We start from the raw sequence: 21,517 nt of genomic DNA, 5'->3' as shown, positions 1-21,517 counted from the left end.
GCGGGGCGCGCGGGCCGGGGCGGGGCGCGGCGGCCGCGCGGGTTCCGCTTCCGGCGGGGCCGGCGCCGTTTCCGGCGGGCGCGGGCCGGGCGCGGGGATGGCGCGGAGCACGCTCTCGTCCCGCTTCCGCCGCCTCGACATCGACCAGTACGACGAGAACCGCTTCGTGGAGGAGCCCGAGGAGGCGGCGGCGGCCGAGCCCGATGCCAGCCCCGAGGTGGAAGCGCTGCTCAGGCAATATCCTTTGGGCCGGGGGGGCCGGGAGTGCCGGGCAGCGGCCGCGATCGCGCTCGGGCCGGGGCCGGGGCCGCGCTGCGCGTCCCGCACGTCCCGGTTTGAGTCCTTGACCGCCGCCGCACAGGCGAGGCGCTGCGGGCCTTCCACACGGCCATCCGCAGCTCCCCGGGCAACACCAGGAGCCAGGCGATGAAGGTAGGGCCGGGCAGGGCTGCGGGCACACACCCGAGCGGCGCCGCTGCGCTCCGTGAGCCCGGGCTGGCACGGGCATCCCCCCGCGCCTGCCCCTTCCTCCTCCTAACCCCAGCTCTGCTCACCTCCTTACAGAAATAACCCAGCCTGGAGCGCGCCCGTCTCTTGCCAGACGCGAGCCTTGGATCGTTCCCAGCTGTTCTCCTTCTCACATTTCTCTCTTTGCCTTGTCTTCCCAGGAGCAGGCCCAGGGAACGATGCTTAAAGTCCTCACATCTTTTAAAAGCAGTGAAATAGAACAAGCGGTGAATTCCTTAGACAGAAACGGTGTTGATTTGTTAATGAAGTACATTTATAAAGGATTTGAAAAGCCAACAGAAAACAGCAGTGCAATATTACTTCAGTGGCATGAAAAGGTACGTGCTGGGGGCACTCTTGGCTCAGCCACGCTCGCAGGGTCCTGGCCAGTGCTTTCAGGAGAGAAGAGAAGCAGGTGGTGGCAGGGCCTCATCCCTGAGGAGCTCGGTGTTTCCTTTCATCTTTGGTCTCTCTGAGCCTGCATTCACAAAGCCTTTGCTGTATTTCAAACCTCACCCTCTGCCATGGGACGAGGGGACAGGGCAGGGAGTTCTCCCTGCAGGGGAAAGCCTCGAGCTGCCCTTGAGATGTCAGGGAGGGACAGGGCAGCTGCAGCCTCCTCTGGGGCGCAGCTCAGGGGGGCTCAGGCTGGCAGTTTGCATCAGCTGAGTCACAGGCTTCAGCAAACCTGTTTGGTTCGCCCAGGAGAGGATTTTGAGGTCTCCAGAGATTGCAGTGGGGACCAGCAGGGGCCTCTTGTTTCTGTGCAATGTCAGCTGTGAAACAGGGGCCATGGGGTGTGTTCAGCAGCTGCCTGTGGGCCTCCCTCCCTGTCTGTGGTGGCTGAGGCACATCCCCGAAGCAGCTGCTGGGTGCCCCTGCCCCCGGGGAGAATCCGAGTGAGATTCATCCGAGGTTTCAGCTGCAGCCCTGGCTGTCAGTGCTCCTAGGAAAACTGATTCCTGGGAATGCTGCAGCTCCCTGTGCAGGGCAGCTGCTGTCCTTTTCCCAACGTGCAGAGCTTTTCCTGCTCTGCATAAAGCTGGTGTACCATGACTCCAGCTATTGCTGCTGTCACCAGCTTTGCCAAGCCTTGACAGGGAGGAGGGAATTGCTTGAGACAGCAAAGAACATGTTTCTACTTGGGTTTTTTTTTCTTTTTTTCCTGTTGTTTCCACTGAGGTGCTCTCAGGTGAGCGCGGGTGGTGCTCCCAGCGTGGGAGGTGACACACCACCACCCTGACTGGTCCTCAGAGCGTGCAGGGACATGAAAGGCATCTGGTCCTCTCTGTTGTGAAAGGAACAAGGCGGGTCTGGGTAGGCAGGGTTTAAAGCCTGCTGTTCTGCTTTGTGGCAGTCTGGTAGGATGTGTGGCTTGCTCAGAGCAGAGTCAGCTCAGTGGTAGCACCAGTCTGTCCTCTGGAAAAGGCCTGTGGCAGGTCTGGGAGCTCAGGAGCATCTACCTGCCAGTCCTGCTCCAGGTGGGCGCTGTGCCTTTGTCCAGCTGTGCCCTTGTCCAGTGTTCCCCAGTGCCACGTCTCACTCTGCTCTCATACCGTGTGCTCTGTTGGAGTGTGGCTGCAAAGTAAATGCCCCACTTCCAGCAGCCAGCTTAAATATTCTTTTCATAATCACCTCCATCTTCTAGACTTCAGAAGGAAAGACTGTTCACATTGAGGGACACAAATGAAACTGAAGCAAGCCCTTCCTCATCCTCCTCTCCTCAGGGATAAGGGAGGTGGGCATTCTGCTCTGTCAGTGACTTGCAACACTGGAGCCCTCGAGATCCAAAAGCTGCTTAGACTGTGGAGAATGACAGTTTCTAGCTGTGGAGAAGAGCCAGAGTCCCTTCTGTGGCTGAACTCTTCGGTGTTTGCTCTGTGTGGGGCGTGGTGACGCTGTAACCTCTCTCCTTTCCCACAGGCACTGGCAGTAGGAGGCCTGGGCTCCATAATAAGAGTTCTCACAGCAAGAAAGACTGTGTAAAGACTGTTAACTTGGACAGAGGTGACGGTCAGGTTTGGACTCAGAAGAAGGAATGAGCTGAAATTACACTGGTCCATCTTTATTAGAGATTGCAATCTACTGAAATCCTACAGTAACCTCCTCTTGGAATGCTTTTAACCTTAAAGGTGGGGGAAGAGTAAAGGTATTCCTGCATATTCCGACTATCACATATAGGAGCCAAGACATTCTCCTGCTCCCTTCTTTACCAGGCAGAGAGAAGGCACACTCCTGCCTCCTACACTGCAAGTGAACAGGTATTTCAGATGCTGCTTTAGCCAGGTGTGGTGGTGCAAGCTCCCGTGTGTCCTGCTTAGTCCCAAGGTAGCTGTGTCCAGGCTGAGTCCTGCAGCTGAGGGTGGGAGAAGGGCTCTGGGAACGGCGGCTGAACGTGTGGGTGAAGGACTCTTGGACTCTGGGCTTGGGGTCATGTAAAGTGAAGTGCCTGCTGCATCAATAAAGGTCTTGGATCACGCGAGTTAAATTTATTTTCAGCTACATTGTAATTCTGACACTTACTCCAATGCAGGCCTGCAATAACCCAGTCCAAGCCAGTGTCCACCTTTTAGGACTGCTCCTAACTCCAGCAACTTAGAGAATTTGTCCTCAAATCCAGCTCTGTCCTGCCTGTAGGGAGTGAGACCAAGCTCAGCAGTCCCAATCAAGACTTAGAAGATGCAGTGAATAGAACACATAGTAAGGACCCTGAGTTTGATTTTTATATTCTTGTCCACACTAGAAAGTCAAGCAGATGCTTCAGGACTTATGATTTAAGTATTAGTGTGTCCTCTGGCCAGGCAGGACACACTCCTGGATCCATGGCTGTCCCCTAGCCCTCTGGCAGGGCTCCCTGCCCTTTGGCACCAAGGAGCAGCTGCCTGGGGAGCCCCAGCTCCACCCAGTCCTCGCTTCCATCAGCTGCTCAAAGTCCTGCTGGGAGGTGATTTTGGAAGCACAGTAGCACAACTCATTGTGACACAGCTCCCTGGGAGAGGCCTTGGTGGCACAGCTGGCACACCCATCCTCACCCTGGGCAAAGGTGGGGTTTGGGTCATGGTTTAAAAGTCAATTTTAAATAGCTATAGCATCCCAGGGGAGATAACCACAACTATAAAAAGAAAGAAATCAAGATTAGGGGTTTGATCCAAAATGTATTGCACCACAAATTTCATAGTGTTTCATCATACAATCCATATTTACAGCATGGAAGGAAAGAAGTCCAATGGTGATAGAAAGGATTATGTATAACCACTGTTCTGAGACAAGGGAAAGTGCATTAGCTTTTTAATACATGTATACACACCAGTCTTGCTCTGATACCTAATGAAAATTCAACACTTAAGAACTAGTTTATGGTAAGTTGATCCTTTATGAGCTTTGGGATCTGAAACTGAAGTTGTTAGTGAATATATAACAAAAGCTTTTACTTTGTCACTCCGTTCCAGGCTGCCTGTCCTGCTTTCCTTGCTGTTCAGCAGTAACCTTTGAAGCCAGGATCAGCATAAACCCAGCAGTCATTCAGAGGGAGCAGGGGGGTGAGGGAGTCCTGACCCCTGGTCCCACAGAAACAGGGCAGGGCAGAGGGACATCAGATATAAATGTACTTTTTGATTGTCTATATTCACAGCAGAGCAGGGCTGAACCCTCCCATGCTCTGTCCTGTCTGGAAGTGCCATGAATCTGGTTACTGAAGACTGTTTGGACAAGCTTTAGTGTACCAAAAAATTCTGTTGGTTTTCTTAACTTCAGACAAATCCAACCTGTCTCTAAGTGAGGAGCAGCACCTGTGCCCAGTGACAGCCCCTGGGAGCTCCTGTGTCTGGGGTGGGGCTGGCTGGGAGACCAGCAGGCTCTGGGTCCTCTGGATCTGCACATTCACCTCCTGCTGGAGCTCCACTGGAGAAAGCTGGAATTGCCCTGAATATATTTAACAGAAGCATCAACTTGTAAGAGAATTCCCAGAACTGCAGCATGCTCACTGAATTCCATACAAGTGTGGATTTTTGGAAACAGGTCTCAGTTTTCAGGAATCACACAGTGCTGCTTCCCATTTGGATCCAGATTTTGCAGTGGTGTTAATAACTCTGGGCAAAATTGTGCTTCAGGGAGGAAGTGCCACCTTGGTCCCCTGTCCTTATTGTATTAGGAAAACAAGCTGCTGGAACCACAACTTGTTCACTAAGAGTTGAATTTTGCCCTCAAACCCCTCATGAGCAGCATTTCTTTTACTGTAATAGTCAGGAGTTAACAGTTAACATATTCATAACAGTTTTTAAGCATCAGTATTTGAAGTACAGAAAACCACAACCAAAGAGACAGATCCTGGTTATAAGGATTTGTTGCTAGCAGACTTGGAAGAAAAAAAATGAATCAAAATGTTTAGTACCAGCATTCTTCACCCTTTGTAACTAGATTTTTATTTTTTTAAAATAAAAGGTATTTTTCAGTGTGGATTTACAATACCTGGAACTCAGCTTTAAAAGTTTAAATGGTTTCCTACCCCTTTCCCCACTGCTAACAACCCATGGAACAGGCTAATGGATTAGTTTTAAAGGCGACTGAGGATTAGGTACTATAATTAAGACCATTTTAAATATTATTTTTCTTTAAGAAAAGTAAAATCAGACAACTCTAAAGTTGTGCTCTCAAATTAAATAATCAACATGCAGCCTTGAGGGCTGCAGGCCAGGATAAATGCACCTTAAATTACACAGTGATATGAAAAAATGCCAACCATTAGTTAATGTCAGTATTAGAAGGCAAGGCAGAGTTCTTTTTTGGTTAAAGCTCCTGCTCCTGTCCTGTGAAAGGCTTCGCAAACCATCCCACTCTCAACACATTTTCCACTGCTGGCTTCCCACAGCCAGACAAGCAGCTTTTCTGTGCCCAGAGTCACTGGACTGCAGCACCCTGGAACAGCAGCTGGAATCAGCATCCCAAGGGACTGAGCTGGCAGCCCTGCTGCCCTCGAGGTGCTCAGAACCCTGTGGTGCCAGGACCCACGAGTGCTGAGCACGAGGAGCTGCTCCCGACTCCAGCCCAGAGCTGTTCCAGTCTGTAGTGAACATGTCTCCTTGCACAGCGTTAATTTTGTAAACAGAGCCAGAAGTTCTTGTACAAAATACTGCAATGACAGTGATTAAGACACACCTGGAGCAGTGTGTTCAGCATTCTTTTCACAGAAAGAAGTGCCTGGATACTGCCTGCCACCTTCGGGTTCCCTTAAGGCCACAGAGTCCTTGGGCTCGAGATAGACGGGCGGATGCTGCCTTTGGGGGATGGCTTTGACCCAAACCAGGACATCTAGGACACAACAGCACAGCACACATCACACAGGGCTCACACCTCCGAGGTGTGAAAAAGAAACAACATGGAACACAGCCATGTTCTCATCATTTGATGGAAAGAGCTATTTATAACCCAGAATGCTCCAGACTCCAGACTGAAGAAGGGGAGGCAGCTTCACACAATCAGATCTGGAAGGAACAGCACCCACTGGCCACAGGTGAAAATGACTGAAGATTATACTTACATATATTCCTTTAAAATAATTTCAAATTAGAACTCTAGTCATTTAAACACGGTGCCTTTAGTCAGTGTAGCATCAGTGTTCCCTGAACCAGATGGTGAGGAAATCTCTTCATCTGCAGACTGAGCATCCCAACTGCCTGGGTGGGCAGGGATGATGCAGGACCTGGAGCTGAGGCAGCACTCACTGTTGAACATTCCCTAACCACCACACAGCCAGGGCAAGGCAGATCTCAGCCCACGGAAAGGAGACACAGATCTTGGTGTCTGAGCCCAGTGCCAAAAGGACAAACCCAGAGTTAGGCTCTGCTGTTAAACACTGACTCTGTTTGGGCAAGGAGCTCCCAACTTCTCTCCTCAGGTCAAGTCCACTGGGCAAAGCTGTGCTCCAGCTCCTCTGAGCACCAGAAAGCTGCCATGTCCCTCACTGAAAGGGACAATTCCTGGCACGCATACGGTCAGCTAACATTTTAATAATAAATTACATTCATTATTCTACCTAACAGTTGGAAAAAAGACACTTCTCCTAATCTCCCAGCATCTAGGAATTTTAATTGTCTCATTAGAGACCACATATGGCACCTAATGGCACCTTACCTTGTACTCCAGAGTTTCTTTGAGCATGTTTTCTTCCTCTTGTGAAAAATTCAGTAACACAGACACAGCTTTAATGAGATGGAATGCCTGAAAGAAACCACAGAGTTGTGTTTCAAACATGTTGCTGTTAGCTATTTTGTTTTATTGCCCCCACTGTACATTTTTTAATTGTAAAATTATGGAATTGGCATGAAGTGTCCTTAGGATGTGACAGGTGGCAATTTCTCGAGAAAGACAGATGTAGAAAGAGAAGGTAAGTGGCACCTTTACCTCAGACTCCCTGCAGGACATGAACTTTAGTACAACATGTTTAAGGTACTCGAAGTTTATCTCCCTGGAGTCGTTCAAGTCAGAGTTGTTGGTGACAGTCACAGAAGCATTAGGCACTTCAGAATTTGCACGTAGCTCAGGTACCTCACTGTCAGGCCTTATTTTCTACAGAAAAATAAAAAATCCACAGAAGAAAAAGAGAAATGCATTGCAGATGCTGTTAGCTTGACACTGGGAGGGGTCTGGGTTCAGGATATCTAAAGAGGGTTGTACCCACAAACTGGGCATCAACATTCATGGAGTCACAGCAGAGAAGTGTCTCCAGCTCTCCCTACACCCCAGGACAGGAGCTGGCTGATGTCAGCACTCTGTGTACATTACCCAAACCAGCACAGAATTGGCTCCATGGTGGAAGCTATCCCTAGGTAATTTTCTCCTATCACTAACCTGCTCTGAGCCTTTCAAACATGGGCTTTCTTCAGAATAATTTTCAACATCAGAGCAAAACCAACAATTTTAAAACCTCTGTTAATTTTCTTTTAAATCGATTTTTTTTTCTTGGAGAGAGAAACCATTGCAGAGGGATGCAATGGGAGTTAGCAGCGAAGCTTTTGGAATAACAGTGCAAGTACCTGCCAGCAAGTGTCATCTGAAGAGACTGAAAACACACAACCCTTACCAGCTCTTTCTGCAGAGTTTTCTTCAGTTCTGTCATTCTTTGCTGAAGTTGCTTTATCATCTGTAAGCACAGCAAAGGAGAGTTTAACACAGTACTCATTGTCAGGACCCCCAGGTATCTGGAAAAACCCATGATAAACAAGTACTGAATGAAATGATAATTAACCAACACTGACAGCTGTGAAGAAGCAACCTGAGAGCCTTGGCTTGCCAGCTGCACACAGCAGCAGCCATGTGACAGGACACTTGGGCTTTCATGTGACAGCACTGTGGAACTGAACCCAATTCACTCAGAGGGCTCTGCAGGAAAGCTGTAAATAGCATCACTGGGTGCACCTTTCTGCCCAAATACATCAGGATTCATGCAGCTTTTGCTGCAGTTTTTATTCATGGTTGGGAAATGCTTGTGCAATCCATAGAAAAGCATTTACTCACAGCATAGTGGATTCAAATGGAACAGGCCTGTCCTTCTAAGGCTGCAGCAGAGGCAGCACCAACTACTTGGCTTCCTAATTAAAAGGGGAAAGACTACCAGCTGTTTCTGTTCACCTTGTTTTTCTCAGCAATTTGCTGTTCCAGCTCTCTGTTATCCTTCTGAAGTTGAACAACATCTGCAGCTGCCACCTCTCCATTCTGTTCCACCACAGAGTTTTCTGGAGAAGGCAAATGCTCACTGTTCAAGGCCCTCGTCGATTCCTCCAGTTCTAAAACCTACAAAAATAAACATGGAGAGATACCGTGACATTTGCAGCCCAAGAACACTCCCCAGGGAGAAAGCCAGACTTCTTTCTGGTTGTCCAGGCAGGACACAACTGGGGGGCTCCTGCACACCTCCCTATTTTCCTGAGAGAATGGATTTGAACTGCACTCACGTTTTTCTCATGCTCTCTGGCCAACAGGCACTCCTGTACCTGCAGCTTCAGCTCATCAATTTCTTTTCTTGCTGTTTCCTCTATCTCCACTGCTTGGCTCTGCCTTGCCTCTATGTCCAGCTGTAACTGGTGCACCTGCAGCAAGACAGCTTCATGGTCTGGGAAAGGAGAGACCTGCTTAGTATCAGTGCTGCACATCAGATGGGAGATTCTAATCCATTTGGTCTGTCATGAAGACAGAAAGCCAGGGGACAGACAGAAAGACAGAAGAGAGACTGTCCAATTGTTAGTGAACAATAAACCATTTTGAAAGTACTAAAAGATAAAATAGGAAAGAGAAATCTAGAAAAATTACAATCTACCAGGCAAGGCCAGAACTAGAGGCTCTACTTAAATTGTTTGGAATGCAGTAGACTCATTTGGTCTAACCTTGACTGAGTTGGTTCAGTTCTTCCTTCTGTTTTAGCAGCAGATCACATTTTTCATCAATCAGCTGGTCTTTCTCCTTTATTAGGGTATTCAGATCTGAAACCTTCAAAGCAGGAAAACAATCAACAGAAGCCATTAAAGATATAAAACAGGAAGAAGGTGTTGAAAGATCCTTCAGAGGCCCAGCAGGCATCACCTCCACAATGCTGCCCTCAGGAACAGGCACTGAAGTCACTGCTGGAAGAGCTAAACCCCGCCTGGCTTCTGTGCCACCACCAGATTGTCACAGCCAGCATGTGGCAGCTGCAAGGCCCCTGAGCAAAACAGGAGATGGCCTTAAACCCCTTCTACACAGATTGGCCCAGCAAGCACAGATCCACAGCAGTCCCAGAAGAATACAGAAACCAAAAGATGGGACTAACTCCAGTCAAACTCGCTCAGCTGACAGTTCCTACTTTAAGCAAACACAAGCTCACATCATCCACTATTTTTTATACAGGAAGAGCAAAACAAGACTTTCTAGAACTGACATTTGGTACTGGATACAAGCTCCTCCCTGTGAGGAAATGTACAATTTTACCACTGCTCTGCTCCAGAGGAACCCAGATCCACTGCTGCCTCACATGCTGTGGATACGATTCTGACCAAGGGTCTTGCATGTTAGGATAAATAAATCCAAACCTAGTCTGCTCTTTGAAAGGTTGGGATGTCTCAAATACATTTGAAAACAGTCATTATTAACCAACCTGCTGTTGTAACTCCTCTCTCTGTTTCCTTGTTTCTTCCAATGCTTTGGCAATTTCCACACTGACAGTTTCTCTGCTGCTCATCTCATTCTGCAAACCATAATTAATTGAGAGGTTATGTGAGACAATTAAATCAAGTCAGTCTCTCATCTTTAACCCCAAGTCTACTAGGACTACAATTAAAGTGTTCTGACACACTACATTTTCCAAATGAGTTAGGTTTGTTTTACTGGCTGCTGCTCTCTGCATATGCAAGAGCAGCACAGAACTGATGTAAGAACCCAAACAAACCCAATGCTTACAAGATCTTTCAGCTTGAAGTATCTATTACAAAGAAGTAGCTCCTTGCTACAACAGATCTTTATTTCAATTGTGCATCCAGGAGTAACTATGAAAAAAATTTCAACTAATCTAAATCACAGTCAAAATTAGATAAACTGTAAACACCCAACTAATGCAAGTTTTTAACTTTTTGGTTTGAACACTCTGAGTGGAATCTGATGTTGAACCATTTTGTATTCACCACTGCCAACAGGATTTCCAAGCTCTTCACATCCCTGACAATATGGGAATGTATTATTTCTGCCTGATTTAGGCAGACCCAAGCATTCTGGTTCAGAAAAGGGCTATCCCTTTGTAATGCTTCTCAAACACATTTCTGCTGAGTACCAGAGATGATTTACAGCTCCAAGTACCTGCAGCCTGAACAGAAGAGGCCTCCAAGCACTGAATGTAACCCACAGTGGTGTTTGCTGCTCCCCAGCCTCAGCTCTGTCCCAAGACAATGCCAGTACCAGTCCAGCCCTTACCTTTAGCCTGTTCAGTTCACACTCTTGTTGTTTTAATGAACTCTCATACTCTTCTTTGCTTCCCTTGAGGTTTTCATTTTCCTTTTCCAATTGGCTCTGTAAAATAAAGAGTGTTTAAATACACAGTACAATTATTCTAATGCTTTGTTTAAACAATTAAACACATCTAATATTTTGCTCATAAGTATGATATCTTCTATTATAATGCCAGGAGTGCTAAATAAAAACATTCAGACAACAAGCAAGCTCTACAAGCTGTGTTAAAATCATGTTGTGAAGACTCTCACAACCCACCAGACAGTTTCTATACTTACAATCCTGTGCTGAGTTGTTGTTTTATCCAATTCCTGAGCTTTTTCAAGAGCAGCAATCTGAGACTCCAGCCCAGTAACTTTCTCATCATACTGATGTTTTTCACTTAAAATCTGTTGCTGCAGTTGTTTTCTTTCCTCCTCTAGATCAGTTTGCTTAAGAGAATAAAGAAAACCACATTAACAGAATGGTATTTTGACATCATTCTGACAAGATCTGACACCATTCCATGAGACACTCTCAAGCTGAGGAACACTATTCCTTTGGCAGCAGTGTCATGCACTCACCGACCGGAGTTCAGCAGACAAACAGCAAGAAAACAAACACTTGAATAACAAAACAGAGAAGTGATTGTCTCTGGGGATGCTGAAGACTGATCTGTTACTGGTCAGTGAAACATGCAGGATACTCACCAGCTTCTGGATCTTCAGATCCTGGTCTGCAGCTGCTTCTTTGCTCTTTTTCAGTGTTTCTGTTGCGATCCGTAGTTTCTCTTCCAGTTCTTTATTCTAAAATTACACCATTAATTAAATTCCTTATCCACTGGCACCTATGTTATTTAAAAAGTTTGCATAATACAGAGTGGCCCAGGAGGGGAAGGTAAACATTAAATCCCTGAAGCCACAGAGATAGAGAGGCTGCCTATTGACACATTCAGGTTTTAGAAATTCTTCACCACAGCACTGCTTGCACCTGAGTTATTTGTTTCTTACTACAGGGAGGATCTGCACAAAACCTCTGCATTCACCTCTAGGCCCTCCTCCACCCATGAAGTGGGGAGATACCCAGAGACACTGATCAGTTATTCTCCTTTCAAGACTAAATGTGATTAAATGTGCAGTCTCACCTTGGGCAGGGAGTGCAGTGAGGGGAGTAGGGCATAGAGGACGAAAAGAGTGGGAATCTGGTGAAATTAGAAACTGCTCACCTGTGTTTCCAGCTGGTTCAGAGCCTGGCTGTGCTGTGTCCTGTCTGTCAGTATCTGCTGCCTGCTCTCCTCCAGCCTCTGCTCAAGAGCAGCTTTCTGAAAGTTACATTGAGGTGAAGAAAATGAGCAAGGATGGACAAAGACATAAGTTGGTGGGGGGTAATAAAAATTTTCCTTTTTATTTAATTTATAAGGTCAAACTAAAATGGGACAGAATGTTTTAATATCTCTAGATAACTTTAAACTGCCTTGAGTTTACTAAGCTAAGTTCTTTTGTCACAGCAACAGAGGGGTGATGTGACTGTAGGCACCCTGACCAGAGAAAAGCAAACATCCCCAAGACCCAGCTGGGGAAACATTGCTCCAGGCTGATTCTGAGCAGGAGCATCAGTGCTTGAGAAAGAGATCAAAAAGCAATGAGAGAAAGGGGATTAACCACAGCTAAGTTTCTGTTTCCAGCTGTTCTTTAGCACTCCTGAGGCTGAGGTTTTGAGCATACCACATTCTGTTTGCACACCTGTGTGCAAACAGTTCCCCTCCCTGCCCCATGCCTTGCCAAAGAACAAGGAAAAGCATTCACTGTGCTTGTGAGGATTAATTAGAAAAACCCCCAAATTGTTCCACCCCCTGTGGGGATGGCAGAAAGCTGCTCTCCTCCTTCTAAGCACTCAGATGCAGTGCCCAAACAGACAATGCAGAAAGGCCAGCACACACATCTGTGCAGGACCTACACAGACAGGCTCAGTGCAGCCACCCCCATGTCCTGCCCAGCACAGTGTGCCAAAACACACTGCCAGGACAAACGTGCTGTGTGACATCAGCAGCTTGCTCTGCATGGGTGAGATGTAATGTAAGACCTAAAAACCCAAAACAAACTCACTAATACTGTACCTCCAAGCAGCCTTTAACTGTGTAATTACCTCCTTGAGCAGCTCCTGCACATGCTCATCTCCTGAGAGATTTCTTTCTAGCTTTTTTTCCAGGGAAGACACCTTTTCCTGCAGCTGTTCTGTATGTCTAGCTCTCTCAGCAAGTTCAAAAGTCATCTGTGAGAATGAGAAATCACAGAATCTTTTTTGTAATGAAGCTTCCAGCTGATCTGTTGTGGTTTGACTTTTGGAAATGCCAATAGAAAGGAAAGTCCTATTTAAAAAGACAATTTTACCCCAGAACACTTTCTGGACACCAAACTTCCAACTACACAAAGGTGTACATTACCCAAATGTGCACACCAGGAGCAGCACGTGCATCTGAAAGCACCTCACCTTTTGCTTCTCCTGCTCATATTCCACCTTCAGAGATTCATGCTCCACTTGTAACATTTCCAGTCTCTTCTCACAACCAGAACCAGCCACTTGAGCCTAAACATTTTGAGAAATTACTTACTTTGAAACTTAAATTTCCAACACCACATAACTGATATCTAATCTAACTTCTGCAGACATGGAGCTCTTTGAATCAAATCTCACTTGGCTCAAACTTACATTTTGCAAGTCTACAGAAAGCTGCTGTATGACAGTTTGTAGCTCCTGTTCTCTTAACTCCAGAGCAGTGATCTTATTTTCTGCATTTGTCTCAGCTGTCATTAGTTCATCTCTTCATAGAAAGAGAATAAAAACAAGTGACATACCATTCCAGGAAAATAATCTATAGCAGATAATCCTGCTGCTTATGAAAATGGACATCAACAAAATTTTCTTGTCCTAAAACCAGTCACCATCATAAATCACTGCTTGATTACACATTTTCAAATAAAAGTGACAGTTAAGCATTCAAACTACGAAAAAAAGAAATAATTTACAAAAAAAAGTATTACTATCATTGGCTTGGCATTTACATCCCCATGGCCACAGCAGAGGCAAAAATTCAGTCAGCTCACTAGATATATAAACTCTTCCAAAGAGACAGAAGTGAGCGTGAAGTAAAAACAGAGGGCAAACACAACCACTGCTGCTGTAGACGCCCAGCTCCATACCTGTGAGCCTGCAGCTGCTGCAGCTGCTGCTGCAAGTCCTGCAGGTCCCTGCTGAGCGCCGAGGCCTCGGCCCTGGCCTCCTGCAGCTCCGCTCGCGCCCGGCCCAGCTCCTGCGCCCGCGCCTCCAGCTCCTGCTCCGCTCGGCTCACACACTCTTCCTTTTGCAAAAGCTGAACATTAGAGCATCATCTTGGGCATTACAGTGACCAGTAACACTGATAAACCTTTGCACTGAAACCGGCCTGGGGCTGAATTAAGGGAGATGACAGACTATGTAATACTGTGTTCAGTACCTGCTGTTGGGATTTTGACGCTAACCAAATCTGTGTACAAGCACAAAGGCCAAAAAAATGTATGCTGGGATACCACTAACTTAATATCCTGGTAAAAATTTTAGGAAATAAAAAGTTGAAAATATTCTTACCATGTGTTTAACTTTGGCAATTTCCTGCTGCTGAAAGCCCTCCAGTTCATCGATTTCATCTCGTTTTTGGAAAAGGTTCAAACTCTGCTCCCTCATTTCTTGTAACTGTGTTTGAAGCACTTTTTTTTCCTGATAAATGAACAGAACCAGAGGAAGTCAAAGGATATCTGTATGCTCATGTCAAGTTAATGTGAGTTCAGGTAAACTCTCTGGGAAAGAAATCTTGTCTTGCAGCCATATAGCTCCTGATGGTGCTCCATAGAGAATCAGAAACCCTTTCAGATTCATGTCACAGTGAAAATTATCAAACTCCAAAAAAAAAAAAAAAGAAATCTGGATTCATTACAATGTCACGACCATCTAAACTGAACTCTTAAAAATGGACTGTGTTCCACCTTACAGAAGGACAACTTTCCCATCACAACCCCTTGTTCTTTACTTCCCTGCTGAAAAATAAACCAAATAAATCCAGAAAGACCTCCCTAGGCATTTGGGCTGGTAACAAAAACCATATGATTGGCCTCTCCCACTGAACAAAGACCAAATAATAAAAAGGGCTGAACAGAGTCGAATTCTGATAGAGCTGCAAGTGTGCAGGATGGTGTTTGCAAATACACACAGAGCTACACTACACCCCCTGAGAAAAACATCCAAGGTTAATTACCTTTTCAACTTGAGCGAGTTTTTCCATCCACTCCTGAACAAGAAAGAAAGAAAGGAGAAAAAAAGATATCAAAATCTATTTGCAGACTTTCAAGGACAGCAATTATGGTTAAAAAAAAAAGAAAAAGAAGAATTTGTACTGCTAGCAGATACTAAGCTTTGGTAATGATTAAAAAATAATCAGCAGCAGCACAGTAACAGCCAGTGCTTGAATAAAGGCTGAGGAATCATTCGTGCTACCTGAATACGTAAGTTTTATGCAAGTGAAATAAATGTGACAACAAGCCTACTGCCATTGAATCTCGTCCAAGCACAAGCTTAACCTTTCATTAGGAATTTCTGTGGGCTCTTGTTAAAACCAGTCTGAGCAGTGACAAGTTCTGCACCATTCCTGGCACTGAGCTCAGCACTCACTCCTTCCCTCAGCGCTGGCACGCTCACACAGAGGGCTGAACAATTATTTTAATTAATAGTAACACTGCTTAAAATATCAGGGTCATGAGAGTCTAAAGTCCTGCTCAAGCTCTCTTACCTTGTCCTTCTTCTCCAAGGCCAAAGCCATTCCTTCAGCCATCTTGGCTCGACTGGCCTGGTGAGCTTCATTCTGCTCCTGAAACTTCCTCATGGAGGCTACCAACAGAGAACCACCAGCTATATTAAAAACTCATCTTTTGAAATTATTTCTCACTTTCCTGTAAGTTATTTATAACTTTAAAGAGCTTCTTCTGCAAGTAATTAGCCCCATCTTGACTGTAGCACTAGCACTGTGCTACTCATTCCCTCACGCTGCTTGCGGGCTGGCAAAGGGCCAAAGCTAACAGCAGACAGGGATACTGCTCCTTGCTGGATTAGAACAAAGCTGCAGGTTTCCAAAAGGTCTTTCCTGCATGTGAGCCCCAAATTCAGCAGAAGGAGTGTAATAACAACTTCATTCAACACACTGCTGCTGCTTTTTATGCTGTAAATAAGGTAACAACTTGTGTTCTAATTGCTCACACTACAGAGGTGCACAGTTTGAAAGGAAATCATTAGCAAACCTCTTTCCTTCCAACAACAAATTTCAACTGAACTGAAGAAAAAGGAAAAAAAGAAAAATACGTACAATCCTGATGCTTTTCTAATGCATTTTCAAGCTTCTCTTTTATCTTCTGCAGATTTCGGATCTGATCAGCATAATCTTGTGTGAGGAGGGAGAACAGACCAGGAATGGACAGACATTGGGGAAGGACATTTTTAGGGTAACACAAAAATAAAAAAGAAAGGGGAAAAAAAAAAAAAGAAAAGAAAAAAGGATGAGTGGCAAATGACAATGATTTTCTCAATCAGAAAATCATTCCTGCTAAGGAATTGGGTGACCACAACAATGAACACAGCAAATAGCTCTCTACTGTCCACAGGGCTGGCACAAACAGAAGGGCCTGTCCCAGGGGTGTCAGTCACACAGACAAGAGCAGAACCAGAGAATCAACAACTGTCCCTCCCTTTTCACTTCATGTATGTGTCCAGAACAGTGACACATTTCCCTCTGCTCAGGAAAGCTGTCTGGCACTGCAGGCTGCAGGGAAGGGTTAATTCATGGCCATTGCATCCATCTGCACTCCCACAGCACTGCCCTCACCCTCGCTCAGCAGAACTGCCACAGGAGGGAATATGAACCAAAACAGAGTGTGCACACACCCTGGAGAGGCTCCTGCACAATGGAGAAGAAGATTTGCTCACTGGCTGGCTGCCTGCATGAAACTCCTGATACCCAGAGCCTCCCTCTCTTGTGTTAAGTCCCAGCCAGCACTTTTAAGTTTACCTTGTGCAAGCAGACGAGCATTTGGGCCTTTTGAATTCCATGTGAAATAATTTTTGAAGCCTATGTTTTCTTGAACTGAAGCCCAATAAGTCTCCAAAATAAAATAATCAAAATAATCTTTATCTGGCTGTAACCTTCCCTAATTTTCCAAGGCCTCCCATAAGCTTTGGGAAGCAGCAGTGCAACACAGTTCAGCCCAGTCCTGGTCTCTTCCCTACAACAGGGATGGGGAGCAGTGCCAGCCTTCACTGCAGCTTTACAGAACAAGGAATTAGACAGAAAAAACCCTCAGGACTGTTTTATGTTGAATTCTTTGTTTTTTCTTCATTTCCAAGCCCACTTCTTTAAGGATTGTACTGTGTTACTGTCAGAAAGCTCAGACCCTATCAGAAACAAACCATACACACAAGTGGGGACAGATGCTGTTTGAAACATGGGACAGAAAGCTATCCCAGCTGTTCCAAGCAATCACACAAATGTATTGTTGAAATCAGCAAATCAGTTGCCTTCATAAAAAATTAATGATGCTGGATGGTCCCTTCTTGTCAATCAACAGGGCTGCTACAAATCAATCTTCAAAAGACCCCAACCCCATGGACTTTTAATAAATTAAACCTTGTACATTCAAGGGAAAAATTTCCTATAGTAACAAGTTTTGTATATATCAGGGCACATACCAGAGAGCTTCACCTCCAGTTTTCTAATTTGTTCATTTCTTCTTAACAACTGGGATGAAAGATCCTCTCTGGAGCTGCTTCCATCAGAAGCCTTGGGAGAAAAGCAACACTCTGTAACTTACAAAATTCAGAAAAAGTGATCCTCCCATACATCAGTCTGGGATAAAACACTCTCCTGCCTAGGGACAGCACTTGTTTCTCCCATAGAGGGGAAAATTGTACTAGCACAGCAGAATGTGTTAAAAATGCTGAAGGAGAAAACCAGCAAGGCTCAATAGTGCCAGGCTGCCTGCTCCCCAGAGCACAGAGCTTGGGAAGGAGCTGGGGCTGGGACCTGTGTCCAAACTTAACTAACTTATGAGTCCTCTGGTGAGTTTTGCTCCATAAAAGTCAACAGCAAGAGCAGTTAAATGAATATTGATAAAACAACTAACTCTTGGAGGTTTTCTGAAGACCATTTGTTTTGCCATTTCATTATTTTGTTTTGCCAATTCATTATTTGTTTGCTGTTCTACAAACTTGCAAGACAGCAAAAAGAATTTCTACATGAGACTTTCCTATGGGCAAAAGGAAAAACAGCCTCAGAAAAACACAAGACTAATATATTTTCACTACAACATGTATTTAAACATTAGGAGCTCCAACCTCCTGCTTAACACAACTGAAATTTCAGCTGAGCTTCAAAAAAATTTACTTAAAGCCCAACTGTGTAAATAAGTCTTCACTCTGCAGACACCAAACAGAGACTTGCTGCTGGCTGTGCAGTGGGTCCTGCTGGCTCCAGCAGTGGGGTGACACTGCCCTAATCCAGGTTTTCAGAAATGTGACAGCCAGCCATGCAGGGCAGAGGAGCCAGAGCATTCCAGGGCCTCACTTAACCCGTGCACTCCTGGAACTTCACCGCTGGTTTAAACAATGTTTTATCGGGAAAGAGAGGAACTAAAGTGGTTTTGACTGCAACAACACTGCACACGTTTTCAGCAGAGACATATACAATGTCTCAGGTAGGAAGACTACCAGGAAGCCCAGAGGTAAAATGAAAACTGTTTACGTGGGAATGAAAGACTCCTGGCAACTACTATGCTTAACAAACCTTTTCTCTTCAATATTTAATTTCACTCAAGCTAATGATACATTTATGCATTAGGAGATACACTTACAAAGACACCACATCACGTTTTCAAATCACACACTAGACTTTAAATGCTTGTCTGCAAAACCGTAATAAAAATACTGTCAGAGAAAGGAGATTTCAAAGCAAGGTGTAACTCACAAAGTCGTCTCCGGAGTCTGCTCCCACAGACGTGATCGATTCCTTGCTGACAGACCTGGGCATGCGGGCATTTCCTCCGGGCCGGGGAGCCACCGCCGCCTCCTCCGCGATCTTCTTCTTCAATTTGGCAAACATTTTACTGCTCTACAGCCCTGAAATATCCAGGGCCTTTGGAAAGCCACGACCGCCAACGTTCAATACGCTGACACTCGGGTCTAAAGCTTCCAAACGCAGAGACTGAATTCTGAGCCTCATGCACGGGTTTACTGCATCTCCAGCGCCACTGAAGCCCTCAAGGCCTGGCAGTACCTGCAAATCAAACAGAAATGGGTTCCACACCAAAAAATCCCACCGGCATGGATCATTTAAAGGGAACAGAAAGCCTTTTAACATCGCATCTGTTACAGCACGTTAAAAATCGGGTCTCCCGGAGCAGAATCCGTTAAAGCCCTGAACCAACGGCCCCAAACGGCGGCGGGGCCGGGGCCCGGGGAGCGGGCGGGTCCCCTCAGCCCGGCCCGGCCCGGCCCACGGAGGCTGCTCTGCTGCGAGGCACCGAGGCCTGTCACCGCCGCTCCCCCGCGGCCTTGGCCCGGCTGCCCCCTCCTCTCCCGGTCCCCCGTCCCCTGGCTCCTCACCGCCCATGCCCGGCCGAGCCTCGCCGGTCCCGCGGCCGCCGCCGCTTCCCCGGACACCGCCGACCCGGAAGCGCCGCGCGGGGCGGAAGCGGCGCCGGCCCCGCTCCGCCCCCGGTCCCGCTCCGCCCCCGGTCCGCCCTCCGAACGAGCTCCGCCCCTCGGCCCCGCTCCGCCCTCCGAATGAGCTCCGCCCCTCGGCCCCGCTCCGCCCTCCGAATGAGCTCCGCCCCTCGGCCCCGCTCCGCCCTCCGAAAGAGCTCCGCCCCCGGCCCCGCTCCGCCCTCCGAAAGAGCTCCTCCCTCCCGCCAGCCGAGCTCCTCCCTCAGCGCCGCTCCGCCCTCAGCCCGAGCCCCGCCCCCTGACCGAGCTCCGCCCCCGCTCCTCCCGCTCCTCTCCCGGCCCGGCTCGTCCCTCAGCCCCGCTCCTCCCTCCCGCAGTCCCCGCCCGGAGCGGAGCAGGCGCCTCGGTACGAGCGTTTATCACAGTTTATTGACAGCACAGTCCGCCGGCGGGGCCGGGGCGGCGGCCGGGACAGGGACAGAGAACGGCTCGGACACTGCACAACCGCGAACACCGGGCGGGAGCGGCCCCAGCGCGGCGGGGACAAAAGCGAACGGAAATCTGCTCCAAAGTCTCTGGAAAAGGCGGTGACGGGCGGGACGCGGGGCTGGCGCCGGTCGGTGGTGCCCGGCCGGGGCGGGACAGGCGGCAGGGCCCGGCTCCATCGCGGTTCGCTCCTCCCCGCAGTGTCCAGCAGTAACAAACACGCTCCTTCCCTCCCCGAACGGCAGAGTCGCTTCTGGCATCACACAGCTTTGGCGATTACACATCCCTTGCAAAAAAGTCCATTTGCTCCAAAAAAAGTTTATTTATATATCTCTATATATTTTAAGGAAAATATCCGTTTTTACCAAAATACGATATACAGGCACACAGCTGTAAAATAACTTTAAACCAATTCACTATAAAATTACTTTTGGTAATAAATAATTTGATTCTCAGAGAGGCAAAACGCTCCGTGTGCCTCCGCAGCTGGGCTGCCCGAGGCACGGTCCCTCTGCATTCCCAGAACGCTCCCACCTGCGCTCCCCTCCTCGCTGGGCCGGGCCCAGGGCAGAAGCCACTTGTGCTTTTCAGCCTGCATGAGGCAGAATCCTGCTCCCAACAAACCAGTTCAATGGCAGAACCATCACCAACACGTGCCAAAGCCATCCGTGAGGGGGCAGATCCTCCCAGCAGGGTTTGCTCTGGAAGGAGGGCTGGTGAGATCTGTTCTGCTCGGGGGCTCCTGCAGGCCAGCCAGCTGTGCTGGGGTCTGCTCCCAGCAGGAATCAAACCAGGAACAAAACATCTGTGCGTGCCTCTGGGCACAATACAGAGACAGTCCTTAACCCCAAAAAATGCCAATCAGAAATCCTGAACTAACTCTCCTCAGTCTTGGCAATGATTTAGACAGGAAAACAAAAAGTGGCTGTCTCTCCTAAATCTGAAGCAGTTATGTGTATGCTCTGCTCTAGTGAGCAGATCCCTATTGATCTTCAAAGCACCTGAATACATTTGGTCACAGATCAGTATTGCTCTGAAGTCCAACGTTACAAATACGGGAGAGCCCCTTCAGCAGTATCATCTGCTCTGCAGAGCTCTGCCCCGGCTGCTCTGTCCAGTCTGACCTTACGAGGTGCACAGAGCAGTTTTCAGCTCTCTGTATTAATTTTTTCCCTTGCTCATGTAAGTGTTCCTGCCTGCAGAGCTCCCTCAGCCCCAGGAGCAGCCCCCAACACCACCAGGAGTGAGTGAGGCTGCTGCTGCACCACTGACTGAGCTGCACTCACCGACAGTTACTGAGGAACTGAACACAGGTAAAGCTTTTACAAAAGAAACCTCAAGACAAAACACTTGTTCAGACAGATTCCAAGGTTTTTAGCTTTGGGAAGAGCAGACTTGCAGCACAGCGTGGTTACAGGACACGGGAGGCAGTGAGGCAGGGGAGGTGCTTCCTAAGTCAAGCCAGGGGTGGGCTATGGAACAGCACTTCCATCCCATCCTGAGGGGAGAAGCCTGACCAGAGACACTCAAATTGTAACTTCTGAAGATGATTAATTGAAGCCAGATTTCCTGTTGCCCTCATCTATTTCCTATGATCCTTTAAAGACATCTCTGCACATCCCCCTGGGGAACAGTCTTGAGGGGTTTAGTCAGTTATGACTTGACAGACATTATTTTGATGAACTACTCAAAGAAAGGTCCTGAAACTTCTCAAGAAAGCACTCCAGGGAGCAAGTCCTGTTTGTGCAGCTCACAGAAGGCAGTGCTCCATTTAGCTGGTGCACAAAGCAAAATGACACATCACATCCCAAGAGGAATGAAAAACCAAAGCATTAAAGAC

The 21,517-nt window shown here is 47.3% G+C and overlaps 2 protein-coding genes across 3 annotated transcripts; one reads left to right on the top strand and one right to left on the bottom strand.

Moving 5' to 3' along the window:
- The first annotated feature begins 31 nt into the window (after positions 1-31).
- ARPC5L (actin related protein 2/3 complex subunit 5 like) lies at positions 32-2,989 on the top strand. Its single transcript, XM_074556279.1, has 4 exons — positions 32-237; positions 351-432; positions 669-845; positions 2,431-2,989. The coding sequence occupies exons 1-4, from the start codon at positions 98-100 to the stop codon at positions 2,491-2,493; spliced, it is 462 nt and encodes a 153-aa protein (XP_074412380.1). The 5' UTR covers positions 32-97; the 3' UTR covers positions 2,494-2,989.
- Positions 2,640-19,274, bottom strand: GOLGA1 (golgin A1). Of its 2 annotated transcripts, none has more exons than XM_074556275.1 (23): positions 19,132-19,274; positions 18,494-18,802; positions 17,221-17,311; positions 15,845-15,919; positions 15,275-15,372; positions 14,744-14,776; positions 14,080-14,208; positions 13,656-13,825; positions 13,165-13,276; positions 12,946-13,041; positions 12,601-12,726; positions 11,681-11,776; positions 11,166-11,261; positions 10,755-10,907; positions 10,441-10,536; positions 9,632-9,721; positions 8,886-8,988; positions 8,457-8,614; positions 8,134-8,295; positions 7,586-7,645; positions 6,907-7,071; positions 6,637-6,723; positions 2,640-5,814 (listed from the first exon to the last, which is right to left on the bottom strand). In XM_074556275.1, exons 2-23 carry the CDS (start codon positions 18,626-18,628, stop codon positions 5,734-5,736), a joined length of 2,412 nt encoding a protein of 803 aa, XP_074412376.1. In that variant the 5' UTR covers positions 18,629-18,802; positions 19,132-19,274; the 3' UTR covers positions 2,640-5,733. The 2 variants fall into 2 exon arrangements, with proteins under 2 accessions (XP_074412376.1, XP_074412377.1); XM_074556276.1 differs by having other exon boundaries at positions 13,656-13,813.
- Between the last annotated feature and the right edge of the window lie 2,243 nt (positions 19,275-21,517).

Source organism: Zonotrichia albicollis, chromosome 21, assembly GCF_047830755.1.
Source record: "Zonotrichia albicollis isolate bZonAlb1 chromosome 21, bZonAlb1.hap1, whole genome shotgun sequence".
NCBI classification, from domain to species: domain Eukaryota; kingdom Metazoa; phylum Chordata; class Aves; order Passeriformes; family Passerellidae; genus Zonotrichia; species Zonotrichia albicollis.
The sequence above is the reverse complement of the archived record's forward strand: the minus strand, read 5'-3'. Positions and strand labels throughout refer to the sequence as shown.